Raw genomic sequence first — 13,291 nt, 5'->3', positions numbered from 1 at the left:
CAACCATTAACTGGCTTTCATTACGGGGTATTGTTTGAGAACAATAAGAGCAAAGGGATTGTTCATTGGAAATAGGATTTAAGAAAATTTTGGGCAGGATTGGGGGGGGGGGGCGAGCTCCTCAAGAACAATGGTAGCTACGGTCCTGCTCCTCGTTGATATCCGCGTTTATTCAAACAGGAGTTTTATTATACAAATATGTCTTTGCAGACGAAGAAATGTGCTGAAAATCTATAAAGCTTGGGCAAATCAAAAAACTCGAAAATAGTTTTTTGGACTCCGACACAGGTTTGAAAGTGGGGGGGGGGGGACAAAGGAAGATTCAACACCCATAACAAAAAATTCTGAAAAAAGCTTTATTGTTTTGTATGAATGTGGGGGCATGGCCCCCGGCCCAACGGCCCCCCGGCCCCACTGCCCCCGGCCTCACCTTCGTCAGAGGATCTGAGTTTGCCCAAACACGAAATGATCCTGTGGTCAGATTTTCCACCTGCATATTCACAGTATCAAATTGTAGTTTGGTCTGGCGATGTGAAATACTCCTTTTCTCACATTCCCAGCATTTGGTACAGGATTTGTGACATAAAAATTACAAATTTCTCCTCCAGCCTCTCTCCCATCTCGAGTTTAGTTAATACCTCTATACCTGAAATCTCAAGGCAGATCAAATTCTGCCTTGTGGTACGGGAAGAAATCATCTCAGTGTGCAATAAAACGTTTGAAAATGGTCTCTCGGTATTTGAAACCAATAAATCTACTACAAAGTACCTCAAGCATCTCTCATCAAGGAAGAATATTTGCTTTCAAGCTTTGGAAAAACGATATTCCTTCGGTGAGTGTCAATGCTTATCCTAAACTCACATCTCAACACCACAACACGTTCTTCCCGGTTTTTTGCCCACTATGAGCACATATTTTATCGTTTATTTTTAAATTTGTCATTAATTTATCTGTTAAGAATATTGTTTATATATTAGCCAAACAAGGACACTCAATGCTTATAAGCCTAAGTGGCCTAACATTTTGAGAGGTTTTTTAGGAAAAAGAGGTTGAAAAGCATAAATAGTGTATTATATAAAGGTAAATTTGTGTTTACCTTTAGTCACTATCTGACGTCTTATACTTCAGATCTTCTACTTTTGAGCCAGCCTTAATTTTTTCTGGACTGGTGCGTGACCTCTCCCTTGAGCAAGATCTTAGAAGCCAGACTGTAGATTAAAGTTTATGCTGGCCAAGACCAATTGCGGACAGAGTGGCCTGAAATGTCACACAATTGTTCCTTCTAAAAACCCTATCAATTCAGATCTTCCAAGTACAGCCAAGCTAGCCCAGCCCTGCTCAGTGCAGCTCTTCTATCCAAGACTTACTCAGTGCAGCCTGACCTGTACTGTCCCATCCAAGCCTAGTCTCAATCAACCTAATATTATCCAACCCAGTCCAGCATGGAACATGGCAGTCTAGCTTAGCTTAGCTTAGCCTAGCTAAGGTGTATCAAGTTTCAATTTTGAAAATGTGTGGGTTTTGTGAAAAGGTGGGGTAAAGGTTTGGGCTATAACTATGAAATCTCAAGGCCAAGGTCAGCTAAAGAATTAATCCTGACTGCTACTTGGACAAGGGGGGACCAAGGGGCCTAGCTTTAGACCAGACTGGAAACTCGGTTGCATGCCCACAAGATATTGCCTGCGTACTCAACTGCAGGCTTTTACATATTGGCTGGGCAAAATCCCCAGATAATAATATTTACCATTATAAGCACTAAAAACGCTAACAAATTTATGCTTTCAGACACAAGTCCCAAATTTTAAAAGTAAACTTGTCCGTGCAAGAGACAAATTTTCCAGTCTGGGCCCTAGAAAATCTTTCCTTTGTCATGTTCTCTAGTTCTGCAGAAATGCCAACTTTGAACAAATGTTCTTACAGACAAACCCTTTTGCAGGATGCAGTTACCATCTTTTCAGGATGCAGTCATGCTCTTTAAGGGATTTCATTCTCTTTATGTACATTAATCATGTATTTCATGTAGGCAAGAAACAGTTACTGAGCTAGCTCCCAAAAATATATGAGATTCTGTAGCAAGGCCTCATTGGGAGAGAGGATTTTTGTTAGGGTTTTGAATAATTTGAATAAACCAAAAACTTTTTGCTGAATGTGTGAAAATTCTGTGTTTTTGTTTTTATGAATGTGGGAAACAAGCAAATTGTGTATTTGTCTCACTAGCCACTGATGCCTCCTTTTATTAAGTTGAAACTTCTGTTACAGATTCAAATAAGAAAAGAAAGTAGTTCAACTGATGAATCAAAAGCGAAAATAGCTAGCACTGGCCCATTTGAAGTCAATTTGGTTCAAGGGAAAAGGTACTCATGGTGTCAATGTGGTTATAGCCTAAAACAGGTACATATCCAAACTTATTTTCAGTATAACTACATCACATTATTTTGTAAGAAATGCATATTGTAATCCAATAGTTGCATTTAATAGGGAACAAAGTATTAGTGATCACACAAGGCATATAATTGATAATGAGTGGTTTTATCCACATCAACGAGGTTTACTTTATAGTATGCAGGACCTCCCATATCGAGGCTGCCAAACTACTTAATAAGTTTATTGATCTTTACTTTACTTGCTACTGTTGTAAGAATATCACTATGTAATGGAGAATCACAATTGTGAATTTTAAGGAAAAATTGTTGCATTCCCATGTTACTTTTGGAAAAGACAAGTGTTAAAAGGACAAACAATATCTTCATTAAAACCTGAAATATGTTGGATTAAGTGTTAGCATGGGAATCAAGCAACTGGTTGGCTGTTGATTTTAGGAAATTTGCAAATTGGCAAGGGTAGCAATATCAGAACCACTGACCAGCCTTCTGATTTTAGGCTGCTCTTTACCCTGGAAGTACTATCAAGATAATTCTGTAGTTCTAATTGTTTTTTTGAGCTAAGACTGAACTAGAGACTTATGGACCAGGGGGACTCCACTAGTAGGTTTTTTGGTGATTTTTTGCAAGAACTAATTTAGTGAATTTCTTTCCATACTAAAAGTTCTGTTGAAATTATTTCATTCAAATTAATTATGCCATTCACAAGATGTAATCTAGTTCAATTGAGATAATTTTGATTCAGATTTTGACATACAGTGTGCATTAATTATCATTTTTTTCAAGTATTTCTACCATCCATCCCAACCCAATCCTAAAACTTAATTTTGTTTTTTATGTTATCTAGGTTTAAAAAGCCCAATAGCAGATATAACTGTGGTTCTAAATTTATCCTTTTAAAGATAAGGTACAATAATTACAAAAGAGCCAGGGATGGCGGTATGGGGTGTCATGGAGGAGGGGGGGGGGGGGTTTGCAGCTTCCCCCCAAAAGTTCCCAATGACACCCCATTGGCAGCCCAATATAAGAAAAAAAGAAGAACTGTCAGCTCTTTGAAACAGTCGAATGAGGATTTTACTTTTTTATAAGAACCATTAAATAGAAGTTCAGGCTGGCTTTTTGACTTTCAGTAAAACCATTAAAACCATTAATGAGGCTGGATTGTCCTGAACTTGTTCTTAAATCATAAGGGTTAAAGCAGTGCAATTGCTAAAAATTGTGCTAAAGGGGAGAGTTCAGGCACCATTTGCAAACAAAGTTTGAAAAACTCAGCCTCAACCTGACCAATTTGAATCAATTGAAAATAACAAATTTGGAGGCTCTTTTTTTATAAAATATCCTTTTGAGTAAAGGTTCTATCAAAACTGTCGCCCAGCTCCGTGGTTTATTAGGAATCTGAGAGGCATCAAATAGCCGCGGCCGCAAAGAGGGGGGCAAGGAGGCAATGGTGAAATGTTCCCTAGGGCTTCAACCCTTGAAGGCTCTATGGGGCCTTTTAAAGTAATGAATTCAATTTTTAAGAATGGAATTATTCAGGCATAAAAAGATTATCCCCAAGAAGAGTAAAACATTTCGAACAATTGGAAGAAGACGGCTCCAAGAAATATTCTGGAATGTATTTTAATAAGCTAAACTTGAAAGCGTGGTCGCAAATTTTTTCTGCTCGCTTCGCTCGCAGGGAAGTCTTTTTCGTGTCTTGCCCAGGATTTGTGATAACTATTAATGGCCTAGTCATTTTCACTGTCAACAAGATTTTTCCGTGATATTCAGTCAAAGCTGGGCAAGATGCTTGACCTTTACGTTGTCGTCGATCTTTTTTACAAGAAGGTATACACGATTTGATTGACGGATAAAAACATTTTTTCCATTCATTTTCAAAACATTTTAAGATTTAAAGATACTGTAAAGGGGAGTTCATGAAATATGGCGGCAACCATTTTTATAGTCTTCGGCACTTTAATTTTTCTAAGATTGTCGGCACATTGTGGTTTAGTTTCTAGCGCCACCCCTGAAAAAAAGCTGCTATTTAGTTGATAACTGTGACATTTAATGAGTGGATCAATTGAAATCAGAAACTCCTATAAGCAATCAGGCATTTTTAAAGGATAAATGCCCTTCCAAAATTTGTTCCCTCTTCCCAAGTTATAAAGGCTACCTTTTTCCCTCAATAAAACAATTCGGTTTTTGGGCTCGCTCGAATCATCTGTTTAAAAACTTCAGCAGAGCAAACTGACTTGATTTCTGGCTAACAATGGTTGTGTCAGTGGGTTGCCATGGCTCCTAGGTGCATTGTTAGAGCAAAACATTTTCTGCTCTATGCCCTCATCCAAGTTGATGCTCAAAGCATTGCCCCTGTCAATTTTAGATTTTTTAATAAACTCTTAAAACTTTTGCAGTAGAATTGATTTATCCAATTACAGGCTAATACATATTGATTTATTCAATAACAAAAGTTTGCCTGATTAATAGCGGAATACCAGATGAATTGTTAATTTACTTGATTTTTCACCTCGTTACTTAAGGATTCCTACGTAAGTTGAAATGGGCTAAACAATTACTGTCAATGAACATGAATTCCTAATCAAAAAACCAAACTACCTGGCCATGTATTTTTTTCTAGAATTCAGAGGGACGGATTTACAGGGGGCTGTGGGAGTGTGACAACACCAATATTTTTGTGTACTTCAGCAAATTCTCTTTTTACTTAATAAAAACATTTTTCTAGTCAGTAGTAATAAAATGATTATCGTCTTATCTTCTTTATTTTAAAGTTAAAAACTGAATATTAAAAATGGGCGTTTTCCAGTCGCGTTAAGGGGGTGGCACAAAAATCCAATAAATATCTAACACCCCCCCCCCCCCATTCTTGCTGTTTAAGTCCTTCCCTGAGAATTCATCTTTATTACAGTACATTGCTAGAAAGGGTCCTTGTAACAGAGACTAAACGGATTTGATTTGCTCGTAAGGCAGCTAAGATGAATAAGTAGAGCCATGGTCCTCCTATTTATTATGACCTGGAAGTATACGAGCATCAAAACAAAAAGTTTTTGAAAAAAATCGGTGAGCAAAAATCTAAACAAACTCTACCTTACCTTGTAGGCAGCTATCATTGAAGCAAAATTCGCCGGTGCCTTGCGACAAGTAGCCCACCTTCACAATCTAAAATGTTCTGATATTTTTTCAATTGCATTTGATTAGATTGAAAGCTCGTAATCACTTTAGGTGAAAAAGAGATTGAAAGGCTGCCCTTTACTGTAACGTGGTTATCTGTTAATTTTTAACACGGGACCTAATAATAGCATCATTTTGCCCCAACTACACAAATGGAGAATGGAAAGGTGGTAGTATATTGTTATCAAACCCCTAATTACTGGTTGCGTTTATAGGAGGGTGGTTATTATCCCCTCTTGTGCAAAAAACTCTAATGGCGACATGTTTCGGATTATTGGTAAAGCCCGATCGTCGTTCCACCTAGCAGTTTTGGAATCTATCTACATAAGCACGAAAAAACCGCTACTGTGTAGACAAAAGGAGTTCGTTTTCACCTTAGGACTCCATTGGTAACATTCTCAATAGGCAAGCGGCACTGATTGGTCAACCTCAACAGTCATGTGCTCGTGTATCTGATTGGCCTATTTCGATCCACAACTGGGTATATATATTTCCTAGCGTAGAATTTTCGGTCTATGTTCTGACGTTTTAAACTCAGACGAAAAGCTTTAGTTTACTAAATGTTTGCTTTTTTCAAAGCCATTTTCAATTTCTATTTATAAAACCAAGACAGTTGAGCCGTTTTGTTTCAACGCGGACTCATAACTACTAGCTGTAATAATGTTACTGATTTTTTATTTATTTGCAGCCTCAGGTTCTTCTGACACTTGCTGTGGCCAAGGTTTTCAAAAAAGTTAATCACTTGTGTACAATATTGCGAGCATTTTCCCTTAAAATAGCCAAGTTTTTGTTATTGATAAACGGAAATGAATGTCCAGTTCTGCTAGAATGTACGTATGAACTATTTATTGCAAGAATGATTTGGGAGAACATATCCTACAATTAAATTTAATTTTTTAAATCACATTTAATTTCAGCCATTTTGTGATGGACAGCATAGAAGACACCGAACTGGTATTTCGCCTATTCGATTCAAGGCAGAAGCGACAGAAATAGCCTTTCTTTGTGGTTGTAAGCAAACTAATAATCCGCCATTTTGTGACGGTAGCCATAACTGTGATGAAGTGCAGAACGCTAAATTAGATTTGTAGCAAAAACTAGCATGTAGCTTGCATAAAAAATTCGATCTAGAGTGGATATTTTTATATATGTATATACTATTGTTATTCATTCTTTCTTGAATCAGTGTTATGATACCCATCTTCTGTTCGCATTGAGTATTTCTTTTGAATAATAAACAGATTATTGGGTGTATTTTCTATACATATATGTTTTGAGAATATATGCTTTTATCCTTCAAGCGATCCTATGTTATAAAATGCAAGATTTGCGAATCATGTAACAGACATGTCTTTTTTCGCCCTGCCAAGAGCTAGACATTGATATATTGAGTTGTTCATTAGGATTTGGAAGCAGATATTGCAATGTTGGCTTAACATTTTCCTGGCACGACTTTCAGCAAAGAGGGAAGGGTTGAACTGCAGCATAAATGGTCAGTAATAGAATGATAATCAGCTCTTCAACAGTTCCATTAAAACTTCTATCCTTCTTGGGTATGTTTCTTTTTTCTCTTCTCTCGAATGCTATATTCTCATTGACTGAATTGGTCAAATAATCTCCAGCTAAGTGGCCTAAACAAACAAAAAAATTTTTTCCCGAAAACTATAGCCTTAAACTCTGGTCAAATTTCACCTCGCTTTGTAATATATTTTAAGCCCCTTCGTATATTTACATGAAACTTTATAGTTTATATCACAAAATGAGCTGAACACTATCATCTGTCCTACCATGTTAATGAGTTGAAATACTTTTTTATGAGTGAAATTTTCTTCAAAAAATTCCCTATTTTCCCAAGCCTATAGGCCTGATATAATATTTGGTTATGCCTATAAGCCTATAAAAGTTTTCACCTTCGGATATTCTCCATAATGCATTAATTTATCAGAAAAAATTTTGTAGTGAAAATCTCCTAAACAAAAACTGTATTGTTTGCTTAGTCTGTAAAATCATAACATATAATGTAGGAAACCTTAAATAATAGCATATAAGCTTCTATTCTCAAGAAATATTTCTTTTTGGGGAAATGTATTGATCCACGAAGAACATTTTGTCCGTTTATTTATTCTTTAGCGTTATTAAGGCATTTTGACAATGAAAGGCTGCCGAGAAAATATGGATTATTTGGATTATGGATTATAAGGCTATAGGCTTACATTTTTATCAAAAACTTCCCCTCACTTTTTTTATTGGAAAACTCCCTTTTCCTGGAAATATACTGATCAATACAGAAAATTTTGGCTGTTTAAGCTTTTATTTTGTGCTATTTTAGGCATTTTGGTAATGAGAAACTGATAAGCAAAAATGGAGTTTTCCTAAGGCTATAGGCTTACATTCTTGTCAGAAAATTTGCCGTCTTTTTTATTGAAAATCTTCCTTTTTGGTGAAATATATTGATCCACGTACAACATTTTGGTTGTTTGGCTATACATTAGGGTTATTAAGGTATTCTGGCAATGAACAAGTGCCAAGCAAAAATTGAGTATTTTCCTAAGGCTATAGGCTTACATTTTTGTCAAAAATTTGCCGTCTTTTTTGATTGAAAATCTTCCTTTTTGGTGAAATATATTGATCCACGTACAACATTTTGGTTGTTTGGCTATTCATTAGGGTTATTAAGGTATTCTGGCAATGAACAAGTGCCAAGCAAAAATTGAGTATTTTCCTAAGGCTATAGGCTTACATTTTTGTCAAAAATTTGCCGTCTTTTTTGATTGAAAATCTTCCTTTTTGGTGAAATATATTGATCCACGTACAACATTTTGGTTGTTTGGCTATTCATTAGGGTTATTAAGGTATTCTGGCAATGAACAAGTGCCAAGCAAAAATTGAGTATTTTCCTAAGGCTATAGGCTTACATTTTTGTCAAAAATTTGCCGTCTTTTTTGATTGAAAATCTTCCTTTTTGGTGAAATATATTGATCCACGTACAACATTTTGGTTGTTTGGCTATTCATTAGGGTTATTAAGGTATTCTGGCAATGAACAAGTGCCAAGCAAAAATTGAGTATTTTCCTAAGGCTATAGGCTTACATTTTTGTCAAAAATTTGCCGTCTTTTTTGATTGAAAATCTTCCTTTTTGGTGAAATATATTGATCCACGTACAACATTTTGGTTGTTTGGCTATTCATTAGGGTTATTAAGGTATTCTGGCAATGAACAAGTGCCAAGCAAAAATTGAGTATTTTCCTAAGGCTATAGGCTTACATTTTTGTCAAAAATTTGCCGTCTTTTTTTATTGAAAATCTTCCTTTTTGGTTAAATATATTGATCCACGTACAACATTTTGGTTGTTTGGCTATTCATTAGGGTTATTAAGGTATTCTGGCAATGAACAAGTGCCAAGCAAAAATTGAGTATTTTCCTAAGGCTATAGGCTTACATTTTTGTCAAAAATTTGCCGTCTTTTTTGATTGAAAATCTTCCTTTTTGGTGAAATATATTGATCCACGTACAACATTTTGGTTGTTTGGCTATTCATTAGGGTTATTAAGGTATTCTGGCAATGAACAAGTGCCAAGCAAAAATTGAGTATTTTCCTAAGGCTATAGGCTTACATTTTTGTCAAAAATTTGCCGTCTTTTTTGATTGAAAATCTTCCTTTTTGGTGAAATATATTGATCCACGTACAACATTTTGGTTGTTTGGCTATTCATTAGGGTTATTAAGGTATTCTGGCAATGAACAAGTGCCAAGCAAAAATTGAGTATTTTTCTAAGGCTATAGGCTTACATTCTTGTCAGAAAATTTGCCGTCTTTTTTGATTGAAAATCTTCCTTTTTGGTGAAATATATTGATCCACGTACAACATTTTGGTTGTTTGGCTATTCATTAGGGTTATTAAGGTATTCTGGCAATGAACAAGTGCCAAGCAAAAATTGAGTATTTTCCTAAGGCTATAGGCTTACATTCTTGTCAGAAAATTTGCCGTCTTTTTTGATTGAAAATCTTCCTTTTTGGTGAAATATATTGATCCACGTACAACATTTTGGTTGTTTGGCTATACATTAGGGTTATTAAGGTATTCTGGCAATGAACAAGTGCCAAGCAAAAATTGAGTATTTTCCTAAGGCTATAGGCTTACATTTTTGTCAAAAATTTGCCGTCTTTTTTGATTGAAAATCTTCCTTTTTGGTGAAATATATTGATCCACGTACAACATTTTGGTTGTTTGGCTATTCATTAGGGTTATTAAGGTATTCTGGCAATGAACAAGTGCCAAGCAAAAATTGAGTATTTTCCTAAGGCTATAGGCTTACATTCTTGTCAGAAAATTTGCCGTCTTTTTTGATTGAAAATCTTCCTTTTTGGTGAAATATATTGATCCACGTACAACATTTTGGTTGTTTGGCTATACATTAGGGTTATTATGGTATTCTGGCAATGAACAAGTGCCAAGCAAAAATTGAGTATTTTCCTAAGGCTATAGGCTTACATTTTTGTCAAAAATTTGCCGTCTTTTTTGATTGAAAATCTTCCTTTTTGGTGAAATATATTGATCCACGTACAACATTTTGGTTGTTTGGCTATTCATTAGGGTTATTAAGGTATTCTGGCAATGAACAAGTGCCAAGCAAAAATTGAGTATTTTCCTAAGGCTATAGGCTTACATTCTTGTCAGAAAATTTGCCGTCTTTTTTGATTGAAAATCTTCCTTTTTGGTGAAATATATTGATCCACGTACAACATTTTGGTTGTTTGGCTATACATTAGGGTTATTAAGGTATTCTGGCAATGAACAAGTGCCAAGCAAAAATTGAGTATTTTCCTAAGGCTATAGGCTTACATTTTTGTCAAAAATTTGCCGTCTTTTTTGATTGAAAATCTTCCTTTTTGGTGAAATATATTGATCCACGTACAACATTTTGGTTGTTTGGCTATTCATTAGGGTTATTAAGGTATTCTGGCAATGAACAAGTGCCAAGCAAAAATTGAGTATTTTCCTAAGGCTATAGGCTTACATTTTTGTCAAAAATTTGCCGTCTTTTTTGATTGAAAATCTTCCTTTTTGGTGAAATATATTGATCCACGTACAACATTTTGGTTGTTTGGCTATACATTAGGGTTATTAAGGTATTCTGGCAATGAACAAGTGCCAAGCAAAAATTGAGTATTTTCCTAAGGCTATAGGCTTACATTCTTGTCAGAAAATTTGCCGTCTTTTTTGATTGAAAATCTTCCTTTTTGGTGAAATATATTGATCCACGTACAACATTTTGGTTGTTTGGCTATACATTAGGGTTATTAAGGTATTCTGGCAATGAACAAGTGCCAAGCAAAAATTGAGTATTTTCCTAAGGCTATAGGCTTACATTTTTGTCAAAAATTTGCCGTCTTTTTTGATTGAAAATCTTCCTTTTTGGTGAAATATATTGATCCACGTACAACATTTTGGTTGTTTGGCTATTCATTAGGGTTATTAAGGTATTCTGGCAATGAACAAGTGCCAAGCAAAAATTGAGTATTTTCCTAAGGCTATAGGCTTACATTTTTGTCAAAAATTTGCCGTCTTTTTTGATTGAAAATCTTCCTTTTTGGTGAAATATATTGATCCACGTACAACATTTTGGTTGTTTGGCTATTCATTAGGGTTATTAAGGTATTCTGGCAATGAACAAGTGCCAAGCAAAAATTGAGTATTTTCCTAAGGCTATAGGCTTACATTCTTGTCAGAAAATTTGCCGTCTTTTTTGATTGAAAATCTTCCTTTTTGGTGAAATATATTGATCCACGTACAACATTTTGGTTGTTTGGCTATACATTAGGGTTATTAAGGTATTCTGGCAATGAACAAGTGCCAAGCAAAAATTGAGTATTTTCCTAAGGCTATAGGCTTACATTCTTGTCAGAAAATTTGCCGTCTTTTTTGATTGAAAATCTTCCTTTTTGGTGAAATATATTGATCCACGTACAACATTTTGGTTGTTTGGCTATACATTAGGGTTATTAAGGTATTCTGGCAATGAACAAGTGCCAAGCAAAAATTGAGTATTTTCCTAAGGCTATAGGCTTACATTTTTGTCAAAAATTTGCCGTCTTTTTTGATTGAAAATCTTCCTTTTTGGTGAAATATATTGATCCACGTACAACATTTTGGTTGTTTGGCTATTCATTAGGGTTATTAAGGTATTCTGGCAATGAACAAGTGCCAAGCAAAAATTGAGTATTTTCCTAAGGCTATAGGCTTACATTTTTGTCAAAAATTTGCCGTCTTTTTTTATTGAAAATCTTCCTTTTTGGTGAAATATATTGATCCACGTACAACATTGTGGTTGTTTGGCTATTCATTAGGGTTATTAAGGTATTCTGGCAATGAACAAGTGCCAAGCAAAAATTGAGTATTTTCCTAAGGCTATAGGCTTGCATTTTTGTCAAAAATTTGCCGTCTTTTTTGATTGAAAATCTTCCTTTTTGGTGAAATATATTGATCCACGTACAACATTTTGGTTGTTTGGCTATACATTAGGGTTATTAAGGTATTCTGGCAATGAACAAGTGCCAAGCAAAAATTGAGTATTTTCCTAAGGCTATAGGCTTACATTTTTGTCAAAAATTTGCCGTCTTTTTTGATTGAAAATCTTCCTTTTTGGTGAAATATATTGATCCACGTACAACATTTTGGTTGTTTGGCTATACATTAGGGTTATTAAGGTATTCTGGCAATAAACAAGTGCCAAGCAAAAATTGAGTATTTTCCTAAGGCTATAGGCTTACATTCTTGTCAGAAAATTTGCCGTCTTTTTTATTGAAAATCTTCCTTTTTGGTGAAATATATTGATCCACGTACAACATTTTGGTTGTTTGGCTATACATTAGGGTTATTAAGGTATTCTGGCAATGAACAAGTGCCAAGCAAAAATTGAGTATTTTCCTAAGGCTATAGGCTTACATTTTTGTCAAAAATTTGCCGTCTTTTTTGATTGAAAATCTTCCTTTTTGGTGAAATATATTGATCCACGTACAACATTTTGGTTGTTTGGCTATACATTAGGGTTATTAAGGTATTCTGGCAATGAACAAGTGCCAAGCAAAAATTGAGTATTTTCCTAAGGCTATAGGCTTACATTCTTGTCAGAAAATTTGCCGTCTTTTTTATTGAAAATCTTCCTTTTTGGTGAAATATATTGATCCACATACAACATTTTGGTTGTTTGGCTATACATTAGGGTTATTAAGGTATTCTGGCAATGAACAAGTGCCAAGCAAAAATTGAGTATTTTCCTAAGGCTATAGGCTTACATTCTTGTCAGAAAATTTGCCGTCTTTTTTGATTGAAAATCTTCCTTTTTGGTGAAATATATTGATCCACGTACAACATTTTGGTTGTTTGGTTATACATTAGGGTTATTAAGGTATTCTGGCAATGAACAAGTGCCAAGCAAAAATTGAGTATTTTCCTAAGGCTATAGGCTTCCATTTTTGTCAAAAATTTGCCGTCTTTTTTGATTGAAAATCTTCCTTTTTGGTGAAATATATTGATCCACGTACAACATTTTGGTTGTTTGGCTATACATTAGGGTTATTAAGGTATTCTGGCAATGAACAAGTGCCAAGCAAAAATTGAGTATTTTCCTAAGGCTATAGGCTTACATTCTTGTCAGAAAATTTGCCGTCTTTTTTGATTGAAAATCTTCCTTTTTGGTGAAATATATTGATCCACGTACAACATTTTGGTTGTTTG

At 35.0% G+C, this 13,291-nt stretch overlaps 1 protein-coding gene across 1 annotated transcript; it reads left to right on the top strand.

The window, feature by feature from the left end:
• The first annotated feature begins 618 nt into the window (after positions 1-618).
• LOC148958211 (uncharacterized) lies at positions 619-6,761 on the top strand. The gene is made up of 3 exons (XM_089113141.1): positions 619-832; positions 2,260-2,391; positions 6,470-6,761. Exons 1-3 carry the CDS (start codon positions 725-727, stop codon positions 6,641-6,643), a joined length of 414 nt encoding a protein of 137 aa, XP_088969267.1. The 5' UTR covers positions 619-724; the 3' UTR covers positions 6,644-6,761.
• Positions 6,762-13,291: the final 6,530 nt, after the last annotated feature.

The sequence above is a fragment of the Rhopilema esculentum genome, chromosome 16, assembly GCF_057945365.1.
Source record: "Rhopilema esculentum isolate cy_ngs chromosome 16, ASM5794536v1, whole genome shotgun sequence".
Lineage (NCBI taxonomy): Eukaryota > Metazoa > Cnidaria > Scyphozoa > Rhizostomeae > Rhizostomatidae > Rhopilema > Rhopilema esculentum.
Note: the sequence above shows the minus strand (reverse complement) of the source record. Positions and strands in the feature narration are given on the sequence as shown.

What these genes read in the sequence shown, in the direction of transcription:
- LOC148958211 (XM_089113141.1), top strand. Translation starts at nt 725, where the DNA reads ATGGTCTCTCGGTATTTGAAACCAATAAATCTACTACAAAGTACCTCA. An exon ending in GGAAAAACGATATTCCTTCG is followed by an intron (nt 833 to 2,259) that starts GTGAGTGTCAAT and finishes CTTCTGTTACAG; the next exon opens with ATTCAAATAAGAAAAGAAAG. An exon ending in GTGGTTATAGCCTAAAACAG is followed by an intron (nt 2,392 to 6,469) that starts GTACATATCCAA and finishes ATTTAATTTCAG; the next exon opens with CCATTTTGTGATGGACAGCA.